Here is a 22,897-nt window from a genome sequence, read left to right as displayed (position 1 = left end):
CTCCGATATTAGCAAGTCTGCCATTCACACAGCCTGAATGCAAGCTGAACATATTTTCAACGTCTGTTAATAACATTCACGTTGATCTGATTTCATTGTCACCAGCTCTAGAGTATATGGTTTGTGCTAAAACAAACTGAGAAAGTCTCCTCCATAAACACCTTCATACTCATAACAAATTAAAACTAGAGGTACTGAAGTAGGCGATGAAAGCAGGACACAATCATGTGTAAAAATAAACAGCACCTGTGAATAACAGGCTTTGGGAACCAGCCTTGCACTCTCTGGAATGAAAGGTGCAGGCTACAAGTGGCAGTGGTTTCAGCTTCAGAAGACCCAGGCATAGGCCCTGGGATAACCCAGCACAGCACAACATTCATCGACAAGCAGCCACCAGTCGAAAGCAAAGCAACCATTTATCATCTTGAACTTTTCTCCATCTGTATAAGAAGGACACTGGGGTGAAATCGGTGGTTACAGCTCTTACCAGCTATAGGATCCATGGCTTCTCTATTGCTTGGAGAATATGAACTCTGAGAAGATGAAAGCCCACCAGTGGAACTGCTAGTAAAGTGCATGTTTGATCTACGTGCACGGGGTCCCCCCAAACCCCGGCCTGGGTGAAACATTCGACGTACATGCCGAACACCACTGGATTCATCGTAAGAAACGAGTTAAGAAAACAGAACTGTTTTGTATCGACTACTAAATAACAAGAGCATTTGCTGGGTGAACCACTCAGGTACACACATTCCTAAAATAATCATTCAACCTCCAAAGCAACGCTAAGGTGCAGTGTAGCTATGGTGCAAGTCGGACATACAGATCTGAACTTGAGACTGTGTACGCCAAACTCCTATTTCTTCAGCTTTTTACTATGTCTTAGAAACATCTTGAAGGATTTTTTCCTAAGATCAAAGTCTTCTGCTAAGTAATCTCAATTGACATCACATGTTCAGCCAAAGTTATCAGAGACATGGACTTATTCCCCCTCCCCAATTCCTATATTAAATACTGAAAATAAAAAGCTTATTGCCTAATAAAAGTACATAGCAATTAGTGTATTCCTTTTGACTTTTGTACTTCATGCCAGAAACTTCATCCAAGAAATTTCAACACTTCAGTCCTTAAAACTTTGCACGAATTCAGCACATTCATCACACTCCTTTGTTTTACCTTCCCTCTTTTAACCAAACAAATACCACAAATTCCAATTATGAGAATGACTTCTTTCATTTTCCTTATTCCCCCTCACTTCCCATCTGATGCTTAAATTTCAACTCATGTGTTTTTACAGGCTCTCAAATTAAGACACCATCAACAAATAAAATAGACTTTGTTACAGAACATTAATATATATTGTATGATAACATACTATGTAATATAAAAACATATATTACTATATATATTAATGTACATTACATTGTTAATGTACATTCTTCCAAGACAGTCCAGTTAAGATTTCATATTATCTTAAAAATCACTAGTACAAGTAACTAGAGCAAAATGAAATAATTACCTAAACTTTTAGCTCAAATCCTTGTTTCCTATTTTCCTTGTTTCTAAAACAGCATGCTCACCACTTGTACGTAATCTACTACAGCGTAAGATTATTGCCCAATGTACTTTTTACAAAACATACAGGTACAGTGCAGAACGTCAGGACATTGCAGAGGTCAATAAATTAAGACTGAAAAAAATGTCTAGACTTCTTATGGCAAGAAAGAACGTACGGTTATTAAAAGAAAGTTTACAGAATGCTTGCCTTTCAAACCTACTCTGCTACAGTATAAAATACAACATATATGGTGCAGGAGGAAAATCTTCCTCGGAAGAAAATACAGTTTTTCCAGTACAGAGTGCCTTCCACCTCTAAGTGTGCTAATACTGGGTGCTACTGGATGCATTTCCCTAGCTTTCTCCATAACCAGACCTGATAGAAAAGACCAGTTTCTGGAGATTTTTCAAGCTACTGTGGGGTAGGTTTGCTAACTGCAGCTTTTAAAGTGCTTTAAGATAAAAAGTAAAGTCTTACCAGCTACGCTAGGGTAAGAAAAATCTTTGTAAACCCTAACTTGTGACAAACAGATAAGCTGAACAGCCATGCAAGAGCTACATGGATTACTAAGGCTGAAAAGATACATTTAATAAATTTTCAAACATTTTCCTGCTGAAGTAAGAATCTATTTGTCCAAGAAAGATCCCTTCTGGGATGACTGACAATGAAGCATTACCCTGTACATGAAAAGACTGATTTTTATGTTTCTTTTTTTTTTTAACCTATATAGCTAGCAATAAACAAACACTCAAATTGCACATTATCTGGCAGCATCACCAATATGGAAGGGGAGCAAAAGGTGCAGAAACATGAATTCCAGTCGAACATCACATCATGAATGTCAGCAGGAAATTCTTTTCACTGTATAACTGGTAAAATTTAGATTTCATGGCCTATATTAATGTTGGAGGCCCAAAATTTAACCTTTGGTATATCGCTATGCAGTTGTTAGGGATGCACATTTTGTTAGATAAAGCACAATTAGGCAGGTGTTACAAAAAACACTTAACTGGTAGAAACCACAGAACTGAACTGATATATGCGCTCAATGACTTGTTATGCCAATCAACGAGCAACAGCTCAGAGCAGTCCACAGGCCAGGAAAGACCCAATGGTCTGGAAGTTGGACTATAAATGCTGGACTACATATATCTCCAAGAAAGATCCATTTTGGAAAGGCTGCCACTGAAGCCTTACTCTGCATTTGAAAAGGCTGATCGATGATGCCTTCCTCATCAGTCTCATCCCACCTCTACCAAAAGGGAGGATGGCACAACTGCCTTAGAGGACGGACCGCAGACTGTTGAGGACCTCCAGGGACACCAGGGACCAAGCTCACATGGCCAGAGCCCCCACACTCAGCACCAGCTCCTCCCTAATGCTTAAGAGTCCTGCTTCCACCCACAACGAAAGGGGAAGCAGGCATGATTGCTTTCCTGTAAATTTGTAGTGTCCTTTGCATTACACATTACTCCTTCACAGAGGCCATGAACACCCAAATTCCTTTACACTAATCCAATTAATGTGTAGTAATTAACATGTGTGTTTAGCCTGTCCTGACCCTTAAACTGTGATAAACATTAACAAGCTTAAATGCAAACACAGTCATAACTGAAATGGAGCCATCTCCTTAAGTGGTGTCTTCCTTCTGCTAGCATAATGAACTTCAGTTGCAATGTGTTTTTTTCCCCCTTTCTAAATCTTTGAACAAAAAAGGCATTAGCAAAATAGTAATGTAGTCTTTTTGTCTATTTGTTTATATGAGATGCACAAAGAAATAATTCAGACTACTTAGTTTAAGTACTCTATATAACCTGGAGATACTCTATATAACCTCATCTAATAATAAAAAAAATTAAAAGCATCAATTAACCCTAGAAAAAAATAGAGAAAAAAACATATACCTAGAACAAAGAAAAAAAAATTCTTTCAGCTCCCCAGCCATCAAATGTAGTTAAATGTGCATAATCTGCAGCTAAGGTAACTGAAAGACAGCCACTTATTTCCCAGGAATTCTGAAAGTTTTCCTTGTCATACTACAAAAATATCAGCAGGTAACACTAGGAAACTACCTTCTTAAAGCATGGTGATAGAACATTTGTCAAAAACAGCTAAGCTCAAATCATCCTCAGATCACTGTCTTCATGTCACAAATAGTTAAAAGCCACTATTGAACCTGGATGCATAAAATCAAGACTAATGACCAGGCAGGATAAACCACAATGTAAGTAGGGAAAAAAAAATTTAATCAAAACACACTGTGAAACATACCTATAGGCTATTCACCATCTAATATTTATGGTTTTGCTTTGTTTTGTTTTTAATAGAAAGCAAGCAAGTTTTTGACATACAAATCTCCACCAACTTTTAAGTTCCAAGAAAACCAGAGGTATAACCCCTTGATTAAAAAAGGAAAAAAAAAGTATCAAAACAAGTAGTCATGTCTACTAGATGAAGAAGTCTAACTTCTTCTGTCTGTCATCTTAGGAAAGGATATTAAATCTCTAGGAGCTCTGTGTTCCAGTGTAAGATGAGCTGCAAAGTCATCTGTGACATGATTGGGATCCCCTCCAGGTAATGCTGCACATATTGGACAAATCTGAAATGACAAACAGAGAAAAAACAAATTTATAAGTTTTACACAAAGTAGAACTCATATCACTTAGTCAGTCACTACACATTAATTCTTAAACTTTAAAAATCACATTTCAGGCACCCACAAAATGAATAGTCACATATTTAAGAAAAAAACACACAGAAAATATTTTCTCTGCTCGGCTCTCGTGAGACCCCACCTGGAGCACCGCGTTCAGCTCTAGGGCCCCCAGCACAAGAAGGACAGGGACCTGTTGGACTGAGTCCAGAGGAGGGCCCTATTTCCTTACGGGGCATAAAGCTACACTGATCTTACAGAAATCCCGTTACTTAATGGAAGAGACAATTTTCTCCATTTTATTCTTGAAGAATACAATCTGAATAGCTCCTGTTTCGTTATTGTGAGAAAAGCTCTCATCAACTTTATCAACAACATATCAACAACCCTGACCTTGCAGCTCATTCACAAGGAGCCTAGTTACTTGCCTCCTGAAATGGGATTCAAACATGACATACAATGAAGTTTTTAATTTTCTATTTATTTATTTTTATTTACAACACTAACAGACTTCTAGCTGAATGCTGTATTGTGTTCAGTACGTTGGACTGAAATGAAACCCAACACCAATGGTATCATCACACCAATATCCAGATTCTTTCGCAAAGTTGCCCTATAATGCCTATTGTTACCCTTGGGCATTTACTGGTGAAGAAATACTGGCAGTTACTGAGGTTTTGGTTCTCTACAAAAATCATAATTTATTCCTTTTACAGTGTGTAACCTTACAAACCCTAATCACAAAATTTCCAATCTATACCGTAGATGCCAGTGTAATTTTTTGATTAAAGTACTCACATTAAATTATCTTTTAAGAAAATATTGTCAAACTCTTCCTGTCCACAAGTACCTAATATTGTTACATGTACCAATGCCAAATACACGAGAAAATAAGCAGAAAATCATCATCTTATCTGTACCACTCTGAATACAAAAGTGGCAAAATTAAATCTTCACTTTTCGAAATTATTAACAGTACAATATTTTATTTTTATTTTGTTAGATTTCTTCCCTCTGGTGGACCAGAATTCTTTGTGCTTATTCATTTAAAAAGATGAGTGGGAAGGGAAGAGTGACCATAAACAAAATAAAAGTTGCTCCATCCCTGGAAACCTTCCTAAGGATCTCAGGTAAAAAACAGCTTTTACACTCAGATCTACTACTAGGACTAAAAGGTCACTACCTAAACAAAAATAGTTGCTTGGAAATCCAGGATCACAGAAGTTTAGAACCCACAAGATTTCCTTCTCAGTTAGGTGATGGTTTTTCACCATCTGCAGTAAGTCTCCAGTACCCAAGCAGTCTTACATCTTTTGCGCACTAAACATTTACCAGAAAAGCTAGTCAATACTTAACACAAACATATGCAATTATATTCAAGGATTAAAATATTGTCCTTTATCATTATTTGAAACAGAGATGATAATTTTGCAGGCTGACTCCAGAAAACTAATGACTAATTTAACACTTACAACTCTTTCAGAAATCAGTAGGGTAGCAGGTGTTTAAGATCACAAATTTGGACTTTGTATATGGAATTCTAGAAGTTGCAGCCACAAACAAGGACATGCCACATTTATAAACCTAGAATCTTATAAACCTAGAATCTGAATATTCTGTGTCATGAACATACCACTGACATCCAGTGGTGCAAATCAGAACTACAACGCCAAACCACAAAAGAAAAGTCATCCAAATGTGGAATTTTCAATTAGTGACACTATGTCTGAAAGGTGCAAAGTTAAAGAGAAAATCAAGGAGATGATAAAAGTTTCAGAGTGTCACTACGATAACTCATGATCCTACAGCGTCACTGCTAAAAGTAAACTGTTTCAGTTCATAAGTTGTCAGGAAAGATCAGAGCCTCAAAACAGCTGAGGAGTTGCCTCCCCCCCAGCATTCCTTCTCGCAAGAATAGGTTTCAATAGGCTTGAAGATAAAAGGCTTATCTTCTTCCACAGAATTCCTTGAAAGTCAGACATCTGCTGCTGCTGCACACCTTCCTCTGCCTTAAGAGTTACAACAGACTGGTATAGGTCTTACAGGCCACTGTCAACTCATTTGGCAATTACATGCAGGCTGTAAAAAGGGAGACACTGCTATACAGAACAACCAGGAGAACACTTTAAATATCGTCTTACAGCATAATAAGCTCCCAAACATGGTAGCCTTTACATTACAGCAACCAAACAGCTATTACAAAAGAAATGCAAGCTTATTATCCAAGGATACCCTTAAAACACAGAAGAATTTAGATGTCACCACCAAATGTAGGTACATCTTAAAAAGCATTTAAATGAATTCATGCTTCACGAGAGATATTGTACCAGTTTCCCAGAAGACTCCTTTTCATGTTTTTCCACCACAATTAAAAACCAATTCTGAAGCTTCTTACCACTTCTGTTGATGTTTCTGCATGCTCAGAAGTAACATGTTCTTGAAGAGATGTTTCCGTATAACCCATTTTTCCACAATAAGGACAAGTAAAAGACTGTGGCTGCTCTACAGAAAAGGCTTCTCCACCATAGTACAAATCTGGAACAAAAATTATTTAAGTAGAAGTTACTTCACAGCAATAGAGTCAATTACTTTGTTCATGTAAACCTCTGTTTATGAATGTACTTGAATGCAATAACTGCCAAATTAATCTGGTATTTAACTAAAATGGCTATTTTAATATTCTGTAAAGGCCATATGCTGATAGTCAAAAAGTGTTCAATTACTGATGACAAAACACAGACAGACTACATTTCACTTTCATTAGCAAACATAATATAATCTTCTAATATTCAGTAGAAGCAAAGACTCCTCTGTTGCTGCCAGATCTTCACTTTTCTACCACCCTTGTTATCCCTGGTACGAGGTCGGTCACCTTTTCAATCACGAGATTAGCTCTCAAAAGCTTAACTCTGAACACTACTCTCTGCAAGTTTAGATTAAAATTTAAAAGTCCTCTGTGACTCCATACATCAATACTTATGCCATAGCTGAACCACTGTTTAGTAATAAGAACTTTTAGAAATGTCTTAAATAAAAGTTATACAAGAAAGAGAAATCTGATTATGTTACATGCTAGTTTCAAAACTGTGTTGAATTCAAGCACTTTTGCACTACCTATGAAAAGCATGCACTTTTGAGTTCAAACTTAACAGTTCTCCATACTTATCATGAAAATTTAACTAACCATGAAAAAAACGTGGTTTTTTTTGTTTTTTTTTTTTTTTCTCACTCTTCCTCTGCAGGGGTTATGTATTCTACAGGAAACATGAATAAACTTCAAATTCACATCAAAATAATAAAGAAGTGACTTTTGAGGAACTGATTTAAAATCTTTTTACTGAATTTTTTTCTATGACTCAATCAAAAATAAAAATTTTCAGAGAATCGTGAGTAGTCTGCTGTAAATTAAGAATTGGATTAACCTGAATAGATACAAGAACTTATGTTCTACACCCCAAGGCAATATCCATCTAATGTGCTAGGAACGTGTACTTCTGCCAGAATAAGTCACCTCTTACCAAGGTTTATTGCATCTTCTGCTATTGATCTGACTTTAGGACACAGCTAGGAAGAAAAGCATTTTTGTTTCTGTAGCCATACAAAAGACAATGCTGAAGTTAAAAATGTACATATCCATAGTCTGTTATATTAACAGGTAGGTAACTTAAGTTTTGAGGGCTAACACTGCAAGACTGCTTTTACGGAGAAAATCACCTTCAGTAACACGCTAATACACACAGTTAAAGATACATGCAGCTCCACAAATGGAACACGCTGCAGACCAGAGTTTATGTTCAGTAGGTCCCTGTTCCCTTGTTCTGAAAACTGCTTCCAGAAAATTTCCAATATGGGATGACAAGAGAAAGATGCCCCTTTAACACACATGGTAAGAAATGCCCAAGTAGACAGCAAGTGTTGCCCAAAAGGAAACAGTACCTGACAAACTGAGCATTTTAACTGGTTCATCCAATTAATTATCATGCTCAGCTTGAGAACCATCCTGAATCTAGGTTCATTTATTTAACGCATGCACACGCACTAGAAACTTATGTCCACCAATCCAAAGCAGAAAATTTCCATCCTATAGGATGAATCAAACAGAATTTATTTACATGCATAACTATCTTCTGGCTTGAATTGGTTCTCTTAAAATCACAGTATACGTATTTTCCACGTGCAGACCAGTCTTGTTTTGCTAGTCTTCTGTACTCCTCTTATACATGATATGCAATATAAAGTTTATGACAATCAACCTGTTCCAAGACTGTCTTGAGGCGGTACAAAGGCTGTTTCAGATACAACACACAGATGATGCACATAATTCACAAGACTTCAAGATACTGGAGTTTCCAGACAGTGCCACTTCAGTGCACATATTTCATTGCGCACTCTTCTGAAAGTTTTTTCAAAATTCACAGATTCCTACTCTGATGTTGCTAAAAACATGAGTGGGGGTATAAAAATTGCCAATATGCTGCAGCATACCCAAATATGAAGAATCTAAGTATGTTGTTGTTTCAAATGAGTAAAGCAGGAAAAAGGGTTTACACAGGACAAAGTTTTAAGGAGTCACTAAAACGGTCTCTGAATAGGTCAATCGTACACAAAGTGGAACGAATACTCTTTCAGAAAAATATTTTGAAAGGCAAAGGATTCAAAAATGATAGTTGAATAAAACAGATAAATGCAAAATGCTCTAGTGAAGACTGATGAAAGAATCCTCCTTAGCATTGTATGAAGACAAATTTTAAGTAACAAAGCTCATTACACAACTCACTACAGCATGTATCAAAAAGGAGAAGCATGTACATCAAAAGTAAAAACATTTTTTCCACTGTTTCATTGCACAGAGGAGAATTGAACTTCAGTTCTCATGTTATTTCATGTCCTGAAGATACAAAAAAAGTTGGGACGTATATAAAAATTCTGGGAACAAAATCAGTGAGAGGGCCAAGCTTTTGAACTGAATAGTAATAAGGAATTCCAAATTAACTGTATTTAATCTGCCCAAAATAGCACAAGTAAACACTATCCTGTTCGGTTAAAGTAATGCAGCAAGAACTTCTGCAAAAAAGGCTGCATACTTGTAGGAACAACAAAAAAGCCAGTCAAACACACATGGCAGAAGCCACTCACCGAGGCCATCGGCTCTGGGGGGAGCGGGGGGTCGAGGCGGGCAGGGCGGGGCGCGGCAGGGCGAGCAGGGAGGGCCCCTCGCCGCTCTCTTGCAGCGGTCTTTCCCTTCGGTACTTGTAACCTGCCTGCGAGGAACCTGGCCATGGTATCAACCAGGCAGAAAACAATGGCCTCCGCATCTCTTGCGGCCTCTCCAGCCGCAGTCACCGATGTGGCTACTCAGAGGGAGGGCTCGGGGAAACACGCAGCCGTCCAGGTCTTGGGCTGCAGGGTGTGCCCGAGTCTTCTGTCAGTATCTGACAGCAGCGGCGAGGGGTATGCCTGTGGGAGGTGTGCCCAGGTTGAAGAGCTGCTCAGCCAGGTAAGCGGAGCTTCGGGAGGAGGTAAGCAGGCTCAGGAGCATCAGGGAGTCAGAGAGGGAAATTGACTGGTGGAAGGGTACTCTACCCTCTCTGAGACAGACTCAGGAGCCAGCCACAGCACAAATGTCTCCTGCTACACCAAAGACAGAAGTTCCCTCATCCCGCCAGGCAGCAGGAGGGGACATAGGCCAAGGAGGGGAATGGAGTCAGGTTCCTGCTCAGGGTGGTAGGTGAGCCCTGTCCCTGCCCCCCTCACCTTCCCATCTAACATTATATAACAGGTATGAGGGTCTAGAACAAGACAGTCAGAACAACGATGTAGACAAAAGCCCGTCCCAGTTGGAGAGGGTGCCTAAGGCAAGGCAGCCTATCCCCTGCATCGCTACATCATCTGTCAAAAAAGAAAGAAGGGTTATGGTCATGGGGGTCTCCCTTCTGAAAGGGACAGAGGACCCGATATGCCGACCAGACCCAACCCACAGGGAAGTCTGTTGCTTCCCTGTGAGAGAGAGAGTTAGGAGAATCTTACCAAGTAGAGATAGAGCGCTGATGGCATTAAACTAGGATGCTACTTAGTGTCTTTGCTAACTATGGTGCATTGTGCAAATTAACTAAAGCAAGAAGCAGCCTTGGGCCCCTTACCAAGGTCAGTCTCCTAATAAGAGTGTGAGCCCATCTTAAACTAGCAGAAACTGGTCCTGCAGATGGACAAGAGCCAAGGAGCAACTGAGTCTGCGCAAAGACAAGAGGTCAGCTAGCAGCGATGAGGAAGAGTCATCAACCTTCATCCCCATGACCCCTGATGACCACCACCAGGAGACACTGTGCAAGCGCAGATGGGAGGAGTTTATGGAAATGACTCCTTGGAACTGATTTTAATACGAAGCAGGGACAGGTTATGAATGTGTATAGGCATACTGTGAAACTTCATGCATATGTAACTCTTTGTTGCATATAACCATGGCAAGTTGCCATGTCAGGTGCACACGACTTTGGCGGGACTACTCCCCGTGCTGCCCAGCGCTGAATAAACATAACTACTTCACTATCTTACTGATTGTGGAGTCCGTTTTCGGCAAGTCACCTGGGGCTCGGGTGAGAGACTTTGCTAAGAAAGTCAAGCGCCTGGTACGGCCCAGCGACTATTACCTGCTACTGGTCTTTTAGGCCGGTAATGACGAGGTAGCAACTAGAAGTACGAGAGTGATCAAAAGGGACTTTAGGGCTTTGGGGCGACTACTTAAAGGATCAGGGGCACAGGTTGTGTTTGCCTCTGTCCTTCTGATAGGGGGGATCGATGCTGACAAGCAGACTCATTAACACGTGGCTTCCAGACTGGTGCAACCGGCAGAATTTCAGGTTTTTTGATCACGGGAAGGTCTACGCGACACTGGGCCTGCTGGCACCAGATGGGATGCGCCTCTCTCAGAAAGGGATAAGGATTTTTGCCCAGGAGTTGGCAGGGCTGATAGATAGGGCTTTAAACTAGAGTCAAAGGGGGAAGGGGATAAAACCAGGCACGCCGGTAATGAGCTAATGGATGGTGCGCTAGAATCAGAGGGACTGTGTGTTAGTGAGGTCCTTCAGTCAGCTCTACAAGGTGCTGTGCGTAGGTAGGTGCATTTGAAGTGCTTCTACACAAACACACGCAGTGTGAGGAATAAAATGGATGAGCTAGAAGTCTTGGCCCAGTCCTGCAGCTACGACATCATCGGCGTAAGCGAAACCTGGTGGGATGAGTCCTGTGGCTGGTGTGTTGCAATAGGTGGTTACAGGCTCTTCAGGAGGGACAAGAAGGGTAGGCGAGGTGGAGGGGTGGCGATCTATGTGAAGCATGGGCTGGATTGTGTGGAACTTCAAGTTGGCGATGGCAAAGTTGAGAGCCTCTGCGTAAGGATTAAGGGATGAACAAATAAAGGGGATGTCATTGTGGGAGTCTGTTACAGAACACCTGGCCAGGACAACAATGCAGATGAATTATTCTTTGCAGAACTAAGAGATGCCTCATGATCAACTCCCCTTGTCCTTATGGGGGATTTCAACTTGCCAGATGTCAACTGGGATCACCACACGGCTGACACGAGCAAGTCCAGCAGGCTCATAAAGCACCTAGATGATAGCTTCTTGGTGCAGGTGCTAAGGGAGCCACCTGGGAAAGGTGCCCTCCTAGATCTGTTGCTGGAGAACAGAGAGGGTCTTGTGCGAGACATGGCAATTGGAGGCCGTCTCGGTCATAGCGACCATGAAGTGGTTGAGTTTAGAATTTATGGTGACAGAAGGAAAACTGTCACCAAAACTTCAGCCCTAGATATGGGGAAAGCAGACTTCAGGCTGCTCAGGGAACTAGTCAGCAAGGTCCCCTGGGAAACTGCTTTTGAAGGCATTGGCTTCCATCAGGGCTGGTCAGTCTTTAAGCACTGCCTCCTAAAAGCACAAGATCGGGTGATTCCAAAATATTGGAAGGCAGGCAGGCGGGGCAGAAGGCCGGCCTGGCTGACCAGGGATCTTCTACTGGAGCTTAGGCGAAAAACAAAGTGTACGGCTGCTGGAAGGAGGGTCATGCGATGAGGAAGGAATACAGGGATGCTGTTCGTGTTTGTAGGGAGAAAATTCGTGTGGCCAAAGCCCAACTAGAGTTGAAGCTGGCCATGTCTGTGGGAGACAATAAAAAGGATTTTTTTAGATATGTGAACAGAAAAAGGAGAACCAAAGAAAACATAGGTCTGCTACTAGATGGGGAAGGTCTCCTCACAGACAATGACACAGGCAAAGCAGAGACGTTTAACGCCTTCTTTGCCTCTGTCTTCAACACTGATGAAGGGCTTCGGGACCCAGGGTGCCCTGAGCTGGAGGACCGTGATGGTGGGAATGACAAACTCCCAACTGACCCTGAAAGTGTGTGGGATTTGCTGCTTCATCTGGATCCATACAAGTCCATGGGTCCAGATGGGATTCATCCCAGCGTGCTTAAAGAGCTGGCTGACATCATCGTGGGGCCTCTCTCAATTATTTTTCAACGATCTTGGGAATCTGGAGAGGTCCCATTGGACTGGAAGCTGGCAAATGTTGCGCCAATTTTCAAGAAGGGTAAGAAAGAAGACTCTAGCAATTACAGGCCTGTCAGTTTCATGTCAGTGCCTGGTAAAATTATGGAGAGAATGATCCTTGAAGTTATTGAAGTGCACCTGGGGGACAATGCAGTCATTGGTCCCAGCCAACATGAGTTCATGAGGGGTAGGTCCTGCCTAACAAATTTGATCTCCTTTTATGATAAGATCACCCATCTAGTCGATCAAGGGAAACCAGCTGATCTGATCTTTTTGGATTTCAGTAAAGCTTTTGACACAGTTTCCCATGGGATCCTACTGGACAAAATGTCCAGCATACAGCTAAACAAAAACATCATATGATGGGTGAGCAATTGGCTGACAGGCAGGGCTCAAAGTGTTTGTGGTAAATGGGGCCACATCTGGCTGGCGGATGGTCACTAGTGGGGTCCCTCAAGGCTCCATTTTAGGGCCAGTCCTCTTCAATGTTTTTATAAACGATTTGGATGTAGGACTAGAAGGTGTTTTGAGCAAATTTGCCAATGACACCAAACTTGGAGTTGTGGACTCGGCTGAGGGTGGAAAGGCCTTGCAGAGAGATCTGGACAGATTGGAGAGCTGGGCGATCACCAACCACAAGAAGTTTAACAAAAGCAAGTGCCAGGTCCTGCACCTGGGACGGGGCAACCCTGGCTATATGTACAGACTGGGCGATGAGATGCTGGAGAGCAGCCCCGCACAGAGAGATCTGGGGGTTGTGGTTGTCAGCAAGTTGGATATGAGCCAGCAGTGTGCCCTGGCAGCCAGGAGGGCCAACCATACCCTGGGATGCATCAAGCACGGCACTGCTAGTCGGTCGAGGGAAGTGACTGTCCCGCTCTACTCTGCGCTGGTGCGGCCTCACCTCGAGTACTGTGTGTAGTTCTGGGCACCACAGTACAAAAAGGACATTAAACTGTTGGAGAGTGGCCAGAGGAAGGTGACGAAGATGGCGAAGGGCCTAGAGGGGAAGACATATGAGGAGCGGCTGAGGTCACTGGGCCTGTTCAGCCTGGAGAAGAGGAGGCTGAGGGGGGACCTCATCGCAGTCTACAGCTTCCTCGTGAGGGGGAGTGGAGAGGCAGGTGACCTATTCTCTGTTATCACCAGTGACAGGACCCACGGGAACGGTGTTAAGCTGAGGCAGGGGAAGTTTAGGCTGGACATCAGGAAGAGGTTCTTCACCAAAATGGTGGTTGCACACTGGAACGGGCTCCCCAGTGAAGCGGTCACTGCACCAAGCCTGTCTGAATTTAAGAAGCGATTGGACTGTGCACTTAGTCACATGGTCTAAACTTTTGGGTAGACCTGTGCGGTGCCAGGAGTTGGACTTGATGATTCTTATGGGTCCCTTCCAACTCGGGATATTCTATGATTCTAGTGATAACTCATTTAGTTAATCATCCAATTTCCCTCGTGCATTGGTATGATTTGTATCATGATGATTAAATACCTATTTAATGGTTGTAAAACTGGGATTTTCCACTGCTGCAGACATACACACGTTAGAACTTCCAAGTCAATTTTTCTCAAAGTACTCCTAGCTGAGCAGTCTCATTTTCGTAGATTTTCAAGTTCTGACACCTTATATGCTAATCTGGGTGAAACAAGAAGATGACGCAAAGTGGCAAGCTAACACAAAAAGGGGCAAATCATCTTATTCTTTAGAGGGTTTGCATATAAAAGTAACATCTACTACCTAAAAAAAAAAAAAGTCTCTTAAAATTATTAAGTGGTCTAAAAGCCTCTACCTACAAACCTCACCATTTCATGAATGGAAGTATTTTGAAGTAAGGGACCAAAGGGCACCAGGCCATTACCAATCTGAAGAGAGTGGTAAATAGGATAACATGCAGATAAAAATCTCTCTCCCAAGGATACGCTGTTAGCTCAGTCCAGATGTCAACAATTCCAGTAGTACTGTTCTGTCACAGAGGAGAGAGGTTCGACAAGTGCTGTCAAATCCTGTGATTCTGGTCCTTGCTTTTACAGAATCTGAAACAAGCCATTTATTAATTAAAAAAAAAATCCAAGTTCCTTCCAACCTCTTGATTATGCTCCCACATGTTCTCCCACTTACACTTCATTTCACATCTTTCTTGTAACTCAAAGCAAACATACATGCAAATGGCAATTACGTATGCCTTCATCTGAAATAAAAGATATATTTAAAAAGGCACCTTTAAGAAGTGAAATCAGTTACTGGCATATATGAGTATTTTTTTCCTCTGGAAGTTCATATCTTCCTTCTTATTCCTCAACTTTAATCTCCCTCCACCTCTTACAATCAAGCTTCTGAGCTTTTATAACCTGATATGTTTTATTTTAAACAGCCTGTTCTAAAAAAAAAAAAAAAAAAAAAAAAAAAGGTTGGTAATTGTGGTATCATCCACCTTTTTTTCTCTCTACCTGTTTTTATAGTACATGAACAGTCCTAAAAATTATTACCATAGTCATATTACTGATGACCGAAGGCTCATGTGCTAAGGAAGGCCCGAATGATTGGAAGCAGTGTGGGGAAAATGAAAAGGCCATGGCTCCATTTATTACTGCTCTGATGCAACTATCTCATGACCAAAGAATTATCCCTTGTAGTGACAAAGAAATCTTTCAGATAATGAATTCTGATTCTTTTCAAATGCCCTCCTACACAAAATTTTGAGGCCATAACTCTTCAAACTCCTCTGGACCTCTGCAGCCCTCTTCTCAGAAGAGCTAGGAAGGCAGATAAGGTTGCTCAGTAAAAAGAAGACAAAACCACCAGACCAGATCACATTCCTCTAGGAGAAGATTCATTACTCACATGGCTGATCAGTTGCAGGAAGAACGCAAAGGAATAGAAGAATCAAAATACTGTCTAAAAAGGAGTCAACAATAGCTTATGAAGTTAGATTTCAAACTTGGTGTTTATAGACTATAGCTTTTCTTGAAGGAAATGAATTTAATGTGAAAACTCAAGCAAAAATATGAGCAGTTTTGCTTTATCATCCATCCAGACTACTTGTATTTAACATTTACATCCTCAACGAACACATTCTGAAACTTGGCAGAAGGTTAGAAATGAGGCAGAAGCACAGTAAGATTCCTTAGATAAAAATCAGTCTTTGAAAGGGATGATTCAGGACTACATTTTACAACAGCTTGTACTTGTTTACTGTTTAGACATATTTCTTTTACAAGGGTACACGAAAGTCAGGAATTTTAGGTTTGTTTTTTTTCCATGCAAAATTTAATTTTAACTCCATACTCACATACAAATAAAAATGCTGGTATTAAACAAACTGTAGTGTAATTATTTGAAGTATTTTTTTTATTGGTGTTTTAAGAAAACAAATGGTGGCAACACAACACATCAAAAAAGGGCCTGTCTGGACCCTTCTGGTAGTGGGGAGCCATCAACAAACTGAAGTGAGCTCAGCAGAAGGCCTTTGAGGTGGTGGGGCTGGAGCACTGCTGTGAGGGGAGGCTCCAGGGCAGGGCTGGTTCAGCCCAGAGCAGAGGTGGCTTTGAGGCACCTGCTACCACCACACCTACAAGATGTGAGGAAGGAGACTAAGCCAGGCTCTTCACAGCGGTGCATTACAGGGGTATAAGGAAAAATGTTTTCCACCATGTAGATCAGCAGTGGACCAGATACCCAAAATACAGGATGAATAGGTTCAGTTATCAGTGGCCTACGAAGAGCATTAAGTCCAATTGTCAGACTATTTCAGGGCTGACCCAGAGTTAAAACATACCATCACGAACATTGTCCAAATGCATCAGAGATGGGTATGGAGCAACTGCCTCTCCAGGAAGCCTGTTCCAGTGTCTACCTATCTTCTCCAGAGAGAAGTTTTTCCTCATGTCTAGTTTGAATCTCACCTGACACAGCTTTAAGCCATCTCCATCCTTGGAGGTTTTCAAGACTGGATAAAGCCCTGATTAATGCTGGCCCTGCCTAGGGTTGGACCAGAGACCCCAGAGGTCCCTTCCAACCAGAACTACCTTCTGACTGATCCTATGACATAACGATACATAGCCATACAGCTGTGTTAGTCATCTAGATTTCAGCATTTTGTCTATCACAAATACTGTCCTGCATTACAGACTGGAGGGACATATTCCCAAGCGGCAGGATCTCTCCTCACCTACTTGGAACCCTCTTTTCACCACCAATGCAGTGCGATCGCCATGTTTGCTAGAATAAAATGCCAACTCAAGTCAGAGCTGAAAGCAACTGCTAATTCCTTCCAGCCAGAGCATCACTGCCTCAACCAACCAGCAGGTTTTCAGTACAGCCGTGTCCAGTATGAAAAAACAGCACATCCTCCACTTTTCTTCACATAGTTTCACCAGTTGCCAATCTCAGTATATTGAGCGCAACTAGACAGTGCTAGGCTAACTGCTTCAGTGTGAGAGACACTGCGATGACAGTATGACAGCGATTACAGAGCACATTCTCAGTTGTTTGTCCAGCAGCAGCTGTACATTTTGTTTCCCCAGCAGGTGTTGGGCTCTGAGCAGACATACAAGCCTTAATTGCCTTGACCAGCCTCAAAGCAGACCTCCACACACACTCCCTCTCTGCCTGTGGGCTACATGTAAGGTCCAGCCATCTGGCCATAAACCCTGTTGTAGCTGTGCCCAGACCTCCTGCTGCCTTAGATGGATTTTCCCCATGGACCCCCGACCTGAAATGTTATACTTCCTTTCTCTGAGACAGTCAGCAGGACCTGATCCTCTCACCAAACCTGCCCTCCACACCTTGGTTGAGTAGTACGGGAGGATTGCACCCTCCAAGCGAGGAGGCTGACACTTCTTGTGCTGTGGTCACTCAGCTCTCGACTTGCTCTTCGTTGCGGAGCAGCCCTGGTTTTGCTGCTTCCCAACAGTAAGCACCACATTCTGAAGTCATGAACAAGCACTGATACTAAGGAAGGTTAGAGATGATTTGAAGTCCATCTGCCAATACTGAGTAGTGCCAAAATAGCAGCTGCTGCTTAGAGACAGTGTACGCTGGGGAGCAGCTCTGCTGAACAGGACTGAAGTGTCTTGGTGGACAGCAAACCAGCAGTGCGCCCCTGCATCAGTGAAGGGAAACCATGACCTGGGTTGCATCACAAAAGAAAGTAACGATCAAATTAAGGGTTGTGATTATCCCATGTTACCAGGCATTTGTTAGGCCACAACAGGAATAGAGGGTCCAGTATTGGTCTCTCCAGTTTAAGACAAACACACGCAAAAATGGAGCGGTTTGGGGCAGGAGGTGGGGAAGACACACACGTGCATATGCAGATGTGTCCACCAAGATAGGTAGAGGGTTGGCGAACTTGACATAAGATGACAGGTTGCAGGAACAGCAGCTCATTTTGCCTAAGTGTTAGGCGACTAAAGGTATCAAGACCTTCTGTTACGTGAACGTCGGAGCTGGAAACCGAATGTACACTTTTACAGTCCCTCTATTAAAGTAATACAATAGGACTCTGGTAGAGAATTCTATCAACAACTTGCATTACTTTGCCAGTATTACCCCTTTGCAACAGTGGTATTCATGTAGAAGTTATAGGATTAAAATCATAAAGCATCCTAATTGTTTAAAATTCTTCTTCAGAAAAAAGGAAACGATGAAAAGTGCTCTGAACTTCTACATTGTCCTGGCCAGTACCAACAGACTACCTGGTAAGTATATCCCTGTTTTTACACAGACCTATTACAGTTCTGCTCTTTGACTCCTCAGAAATAAACCAATTGGTTTTATGCTTTAGAGGTCACCTATCTTCATATATCAAACTTCATACTGTATTTTAATCTCTGTCACTGTTACGGCAGTCTATCACCCTTTCTGTGTAAAACCATTTTCTTCCAGCGTCTCTGTGGGGACTAAAGAACACCATCACTATGGCTGTTTTGAATCCCATCTACCTTCCAAAGTAATACGAGCTCATGCAATGATTTCCAAAAGACAGATACTCCAATAAGATGGTTCAAAACTGAACACTGGTGTCACCAGAAATCACCAGGGCTTTTCATTCATTTTCAGTGTTCTTGTAAGGGCTCCTATACCAGTCCAAGTCTCTGGGAAAAAAGCGCCTTCAAGGCACCTGAAGGAGCCCATCTTCTGCCATATGCTTTGCAACTTTATTACTGTGCCTAGGAACCCTACAAATTTACTAGAATTTTCATGGAGGTAAACAATACATTTTTTTTCTATGCTGAAACTATCCCAGATACATAGGATTGGTCCATGTGATTAGCTATCCCCTGCAAACCCAAGCTTGGTCACAGCTTTAAGAACAGAGTACTGAGGTGAATCCAGTTGTCTGCACACAGACAGTGCTGGTCAGACGGGAACTATGGATACCAGGGTCCTCATCATCACCTGCAGCTGGATCTCCAGCAAGTGGCTCACTGATCCCTTTTCTCACTTTTAAAATCAGTAAAGTAACACTGACTTTGTCTGAAGTGCTTGCTTCAGTTTTGCAACAGAAGGATCCCCCTTGCTGCTTCCTTCTCCTTGGCACAATACTCATATTTAACCACCTGTCCTCTCTCCAACCCAACATAAGCAATACCTCTAAGTTCACTCTTATAAAAAACAGTTTTCATACCTTTGAGTCAAACCTGATCAAAGACAACAGTACTGAAGTTTGCTGACCACCTAATCTAGAATTCATCTAACTACCTATACTATGAGACTTTCAGTCCACATTTCTACTGAAGTTTTCCTTACTCAGATATTCCCTACCCATCACACATTAGAAGACATTTTCCTTTTCTTTCTTTCAAGTTCAACTTACCATGTTACCAAGAAGAAACTGAAGAATTGACTACCTCTTTGCTGTTTAGTTTAACATTTCCAATCTTCCCTAAGAGATTATTTTCTTTTAACCTGTTAATGTATTTCCTTTACGATTTTTAAATTCACTGGCATAACTATCCTAATAACCTTGGAAGAGGCCATTTTAGACTAGTTCTACCATTCATTATAGATTTTTAATTTAAAACTTAGAATTTCTTAGCTCCTAAATTTTTGGATGTTCTTCAAAGTCATATGATCTTGCCTATAGAGGTCTCTTTGAAAAGTTACCACAGTTTCTCTTAATAACTGTAACATACTGTAAAGCCATGCTCCTTTATGACTGACGTTCTACAAGGAATTGTAGAATAAGAACATTTTAAGAAAGACATTACAGACCTTCCTGACTCCTAAGAAAATGTTATCTATAAACATTCCGTAGTCCATGCAATGGTGTATGTTTCCAAGCTCAGTAGTACTCAGGTGCCCTCTTGCATCAACCACTGCTGTGACTCGGAATCTAGCAACGTGCTCTTTCCTATTATTGTCCTACGGTGTTAATCCAGCAAGTAGTCTTGCTGTAGTGCTGAGATGCAGTAACAATCCTCCCTGACACTGATTCTGTGGGAGCAATGCTCAGATACCAAGCCAAATGAAATTTCCAGAAGTCGTTTTGTCATCTTTAACTTAAAGAAGCCACAGTAGCACGCACACCAAACAATGCAGGAGTAGCCCTCAGAACCCTATTACCCGCCTGCCTCAGTACTTCACTGCAACCTTCCACCTCTCTGTTTCCTCCTACAGGCTCAAATGACAAAAAATAACCTCTCCCTCCCCACCACAACATAGACAAATGAAGTATGTTAAATCAAAAGACATGCTCGTTTACCAAGGACTTCCAAGAGAGAAATATTCAAGCTGCAAGAAACAAAATATATTTTCTAGACATTCCTACATTCTAATGACAACTATTTTTAAGAGGTACGTGTCTAGGAGAAATTTCCCCATTGCATGACATTCAAAGTTTTGGCATTTAACATCAACTTCAGGCTCCACAGAAAGCATGTTTCAGTCCTCTTTTCCCTGTGAATTATGACCATTTAATGTTTATGGCAATGCTGTCATTTTAGCCTGTGAGAAAAATCCTAGAATAGCCACTGCTAGGGGACAAATCAGTTTGAATTGTGCATCTCCAATTCTGACCCAAACTCTGAACTGTTATGTGGAGATTTTTAACTCGTAAGTAAGACTTAAAAAAGAAGCATATGCAAATAAAAATGATTGTATGCATTTTTGATAATGAAATGAATGCTTTCCTTCCAAACCCTAGATTCCCAGGGCTTGGATTTTAGAAGTCATGACCAGGCATTCTCAGGGGAAGCAGAGGTCTGAGAATTGAGAGAAAGTGAAAGATATCCAACAGCCATTTTGAAAGAGAAACAGTACGTTTCTATATCCGGCTGTTCTCTGATGTTTAAATCAATAAAGAAGTAGACTATTTCTGTTTTCATCAAGAACAAAGAAATTACCACCTCTCAAGTGCTCAAAATGTGAAGAACAATACAGCTGGAATCACTAAAAAATAATAAAATGTGAGCCCTGTGGGCTTGGAATATATATATTTTTTTAAATGTCCAGTGACAGCAACATCTTACGGTAGAGGTTTGATGCAGAAGTGTTTCCTCAGTTACAACCCCACTGTTACAATGATGCAATAGAAACAACAAATGGGATAGGAGAAATAAGAACTTATTTTTAAGTATTGATGTGGTTTGACAGTAAGAAATAATTTTGAAATTAGTGAAACTTCAAAGGAGTCCCAAGAAGACTACATGCTAGTCCTTGCCACATTCAGTACAGCCAGACTATCATTACCCTGCTGTACCAACATTCCCACATAAACCACCAGAGAACAATTCTCCTCCACAATCTCATCATTTTTCTGCTTCTTCAGTTTCACTTAGTTACAACATATTGAACAGGAAAGCTCGCCCCATTTTTTGAATTGGAAGTTAATTAGAAGTAGTCATTGTTATCCAATATACTTAATAGTCTGATAACCTGCTGTGCACTAAATTAAGAAATATGTAAGAGTTTTTATATGCCAGAACCAAAGAAAACATGCCTGTTCTTTAGAAGACGGGAATGTGCCCTTATTTTCAGTGTGCTAATGGAAGAAAAAGCGCTTAGTAAGTAGAAATATGAAAAATCCATATTCTGTTTACTAACACAACACAGCACCAAATGACTGGAGTCTCAAATTACCACTTACCAAAATCTACTCTTGTTAGTATGCACTGCATTGGATGGTCAGTCGTATGCCTTGTTGTTGTTGCACCACTTTCATAACAAGTTGCACACAGATCGTAATCGTAGCAAATTAAACACTTGTATCGTCGACCTCGGAAATTTCCTTTTAAACATGCATCGCAGCTGACACCTGTAAACAAAAAAAATTGTTTTAAAACAACAATAAAAGCTTTTTTTTTTTTGATGAAACTGATTTGTTCCTGTTCCCTCTCAACAACCAAAAGAAATCAGCCATCTCTGACACCTACAGCTTACATACACGACTCAATTTCTAAACACATTTACGTCTCTAATTAAATACTGTTCTTGAAAATTAAGCTCTTGAATTCTAGAAGTAAAGTAAGGGCAAACTCAAGCATCTGAAATGATAACAAATTGTTATAAAATACCTTTAGACACACCTTCCTGCAGATATCTTTATTTGGTAGTAGGACTAGTATTTGACTATTCAGCGAGAGTTTTGGGTCAAATACTCTTAATAGCTAAACAGCATACTGGTTGATCAAGGAAGAAAAAAAAAAGACAACAAACACCACTTACAAAAGTCTACGAGCTTTTCTGCCTTTACTTTCACATTTTTCCTTACATCCTAATTTTCAAGAACACCACAATCATTCCTGGTATTACTATGTGGGGTATAAAGTAGGACTTTTTTTTTTCCATTTTAAAGAATGGGGAAAAATTAAAGCTTTTTTTGAGGGGGAGAGAGGGGGGAAGGGTAGTTAGGCTGCATCGGTGCTCTCTACCTTACTTCTTTCTGGAGCTCAGTATCTGCGCTTGAGGGTAGTCATACTGTGTGTGTCAGGAAAAGACTTAATAGATTCCAGAGACTTTCATTTTTTTCTGTGTGGTTTCAGATCTCTCTTGGTTACTTGGTTAATTGCAGAAGTATCACCATTTTGTAATCTGTCACGCCCAACAAACTTCCTTCAATTGCAGTGGCAAATTAAGGGCCTCCAGGAAAGAAACCACTGTATACACTGCAGGCAAAATTTTCATCAACATCCTCTTTCA

General features: G+C 41.1%; 1 protein-coding gene across 1 annotated transcript in view; it reads right to left on the bottom strand.

Annotated features, from left to right (window-relative positions):
- LOC308185696 (E3 ubiquitin-protein ligase KCMF1-like) overlaps positions 1-22,897 on the bottom strand; it is a 52,559-nt gene that overhangs the window by 5,365 nt on the left and 24,297 nt on the right. The window contains exons 2-5 of the mRNA XM_080574153.1: positions 21,846-22,013; positions 6,607-6,746; positions 4,056-4,157; positions 488-662 (exon numbers count right to left, since the gene is read on the bottom strand). Coding sequence (XP_080430279.1) covers positions 488-662; positions 4,056-4,157; positions 6,607-6,746; positions 21,846-22,013 — 585 coding nt within the window. The remainder of the gene's footprint in view (positions 1-487; positions 663-4,055; positions 4,158-6,606; positions 6,747-21,845; positions 22,014-22,897) is intronic.

The sequence above is a fragment of the Anser brachyrhynchus genome, assembly GCF_964034855.1.
Source record: "Anser brachyrhynchus genome assembly, chromosome: Z".
NCBI classification, from domain to species: domain Eukaryota; kingdom Metazoa; phylum Chordata; class Aves; order Anseriformes; family Anatidae; genus Anser; species Anser brachyrhynchus.
Note: the sequence above shows the minus strand (reverse complement) of the source record. Positions and strands in the feature narration are given on the sequence as shown.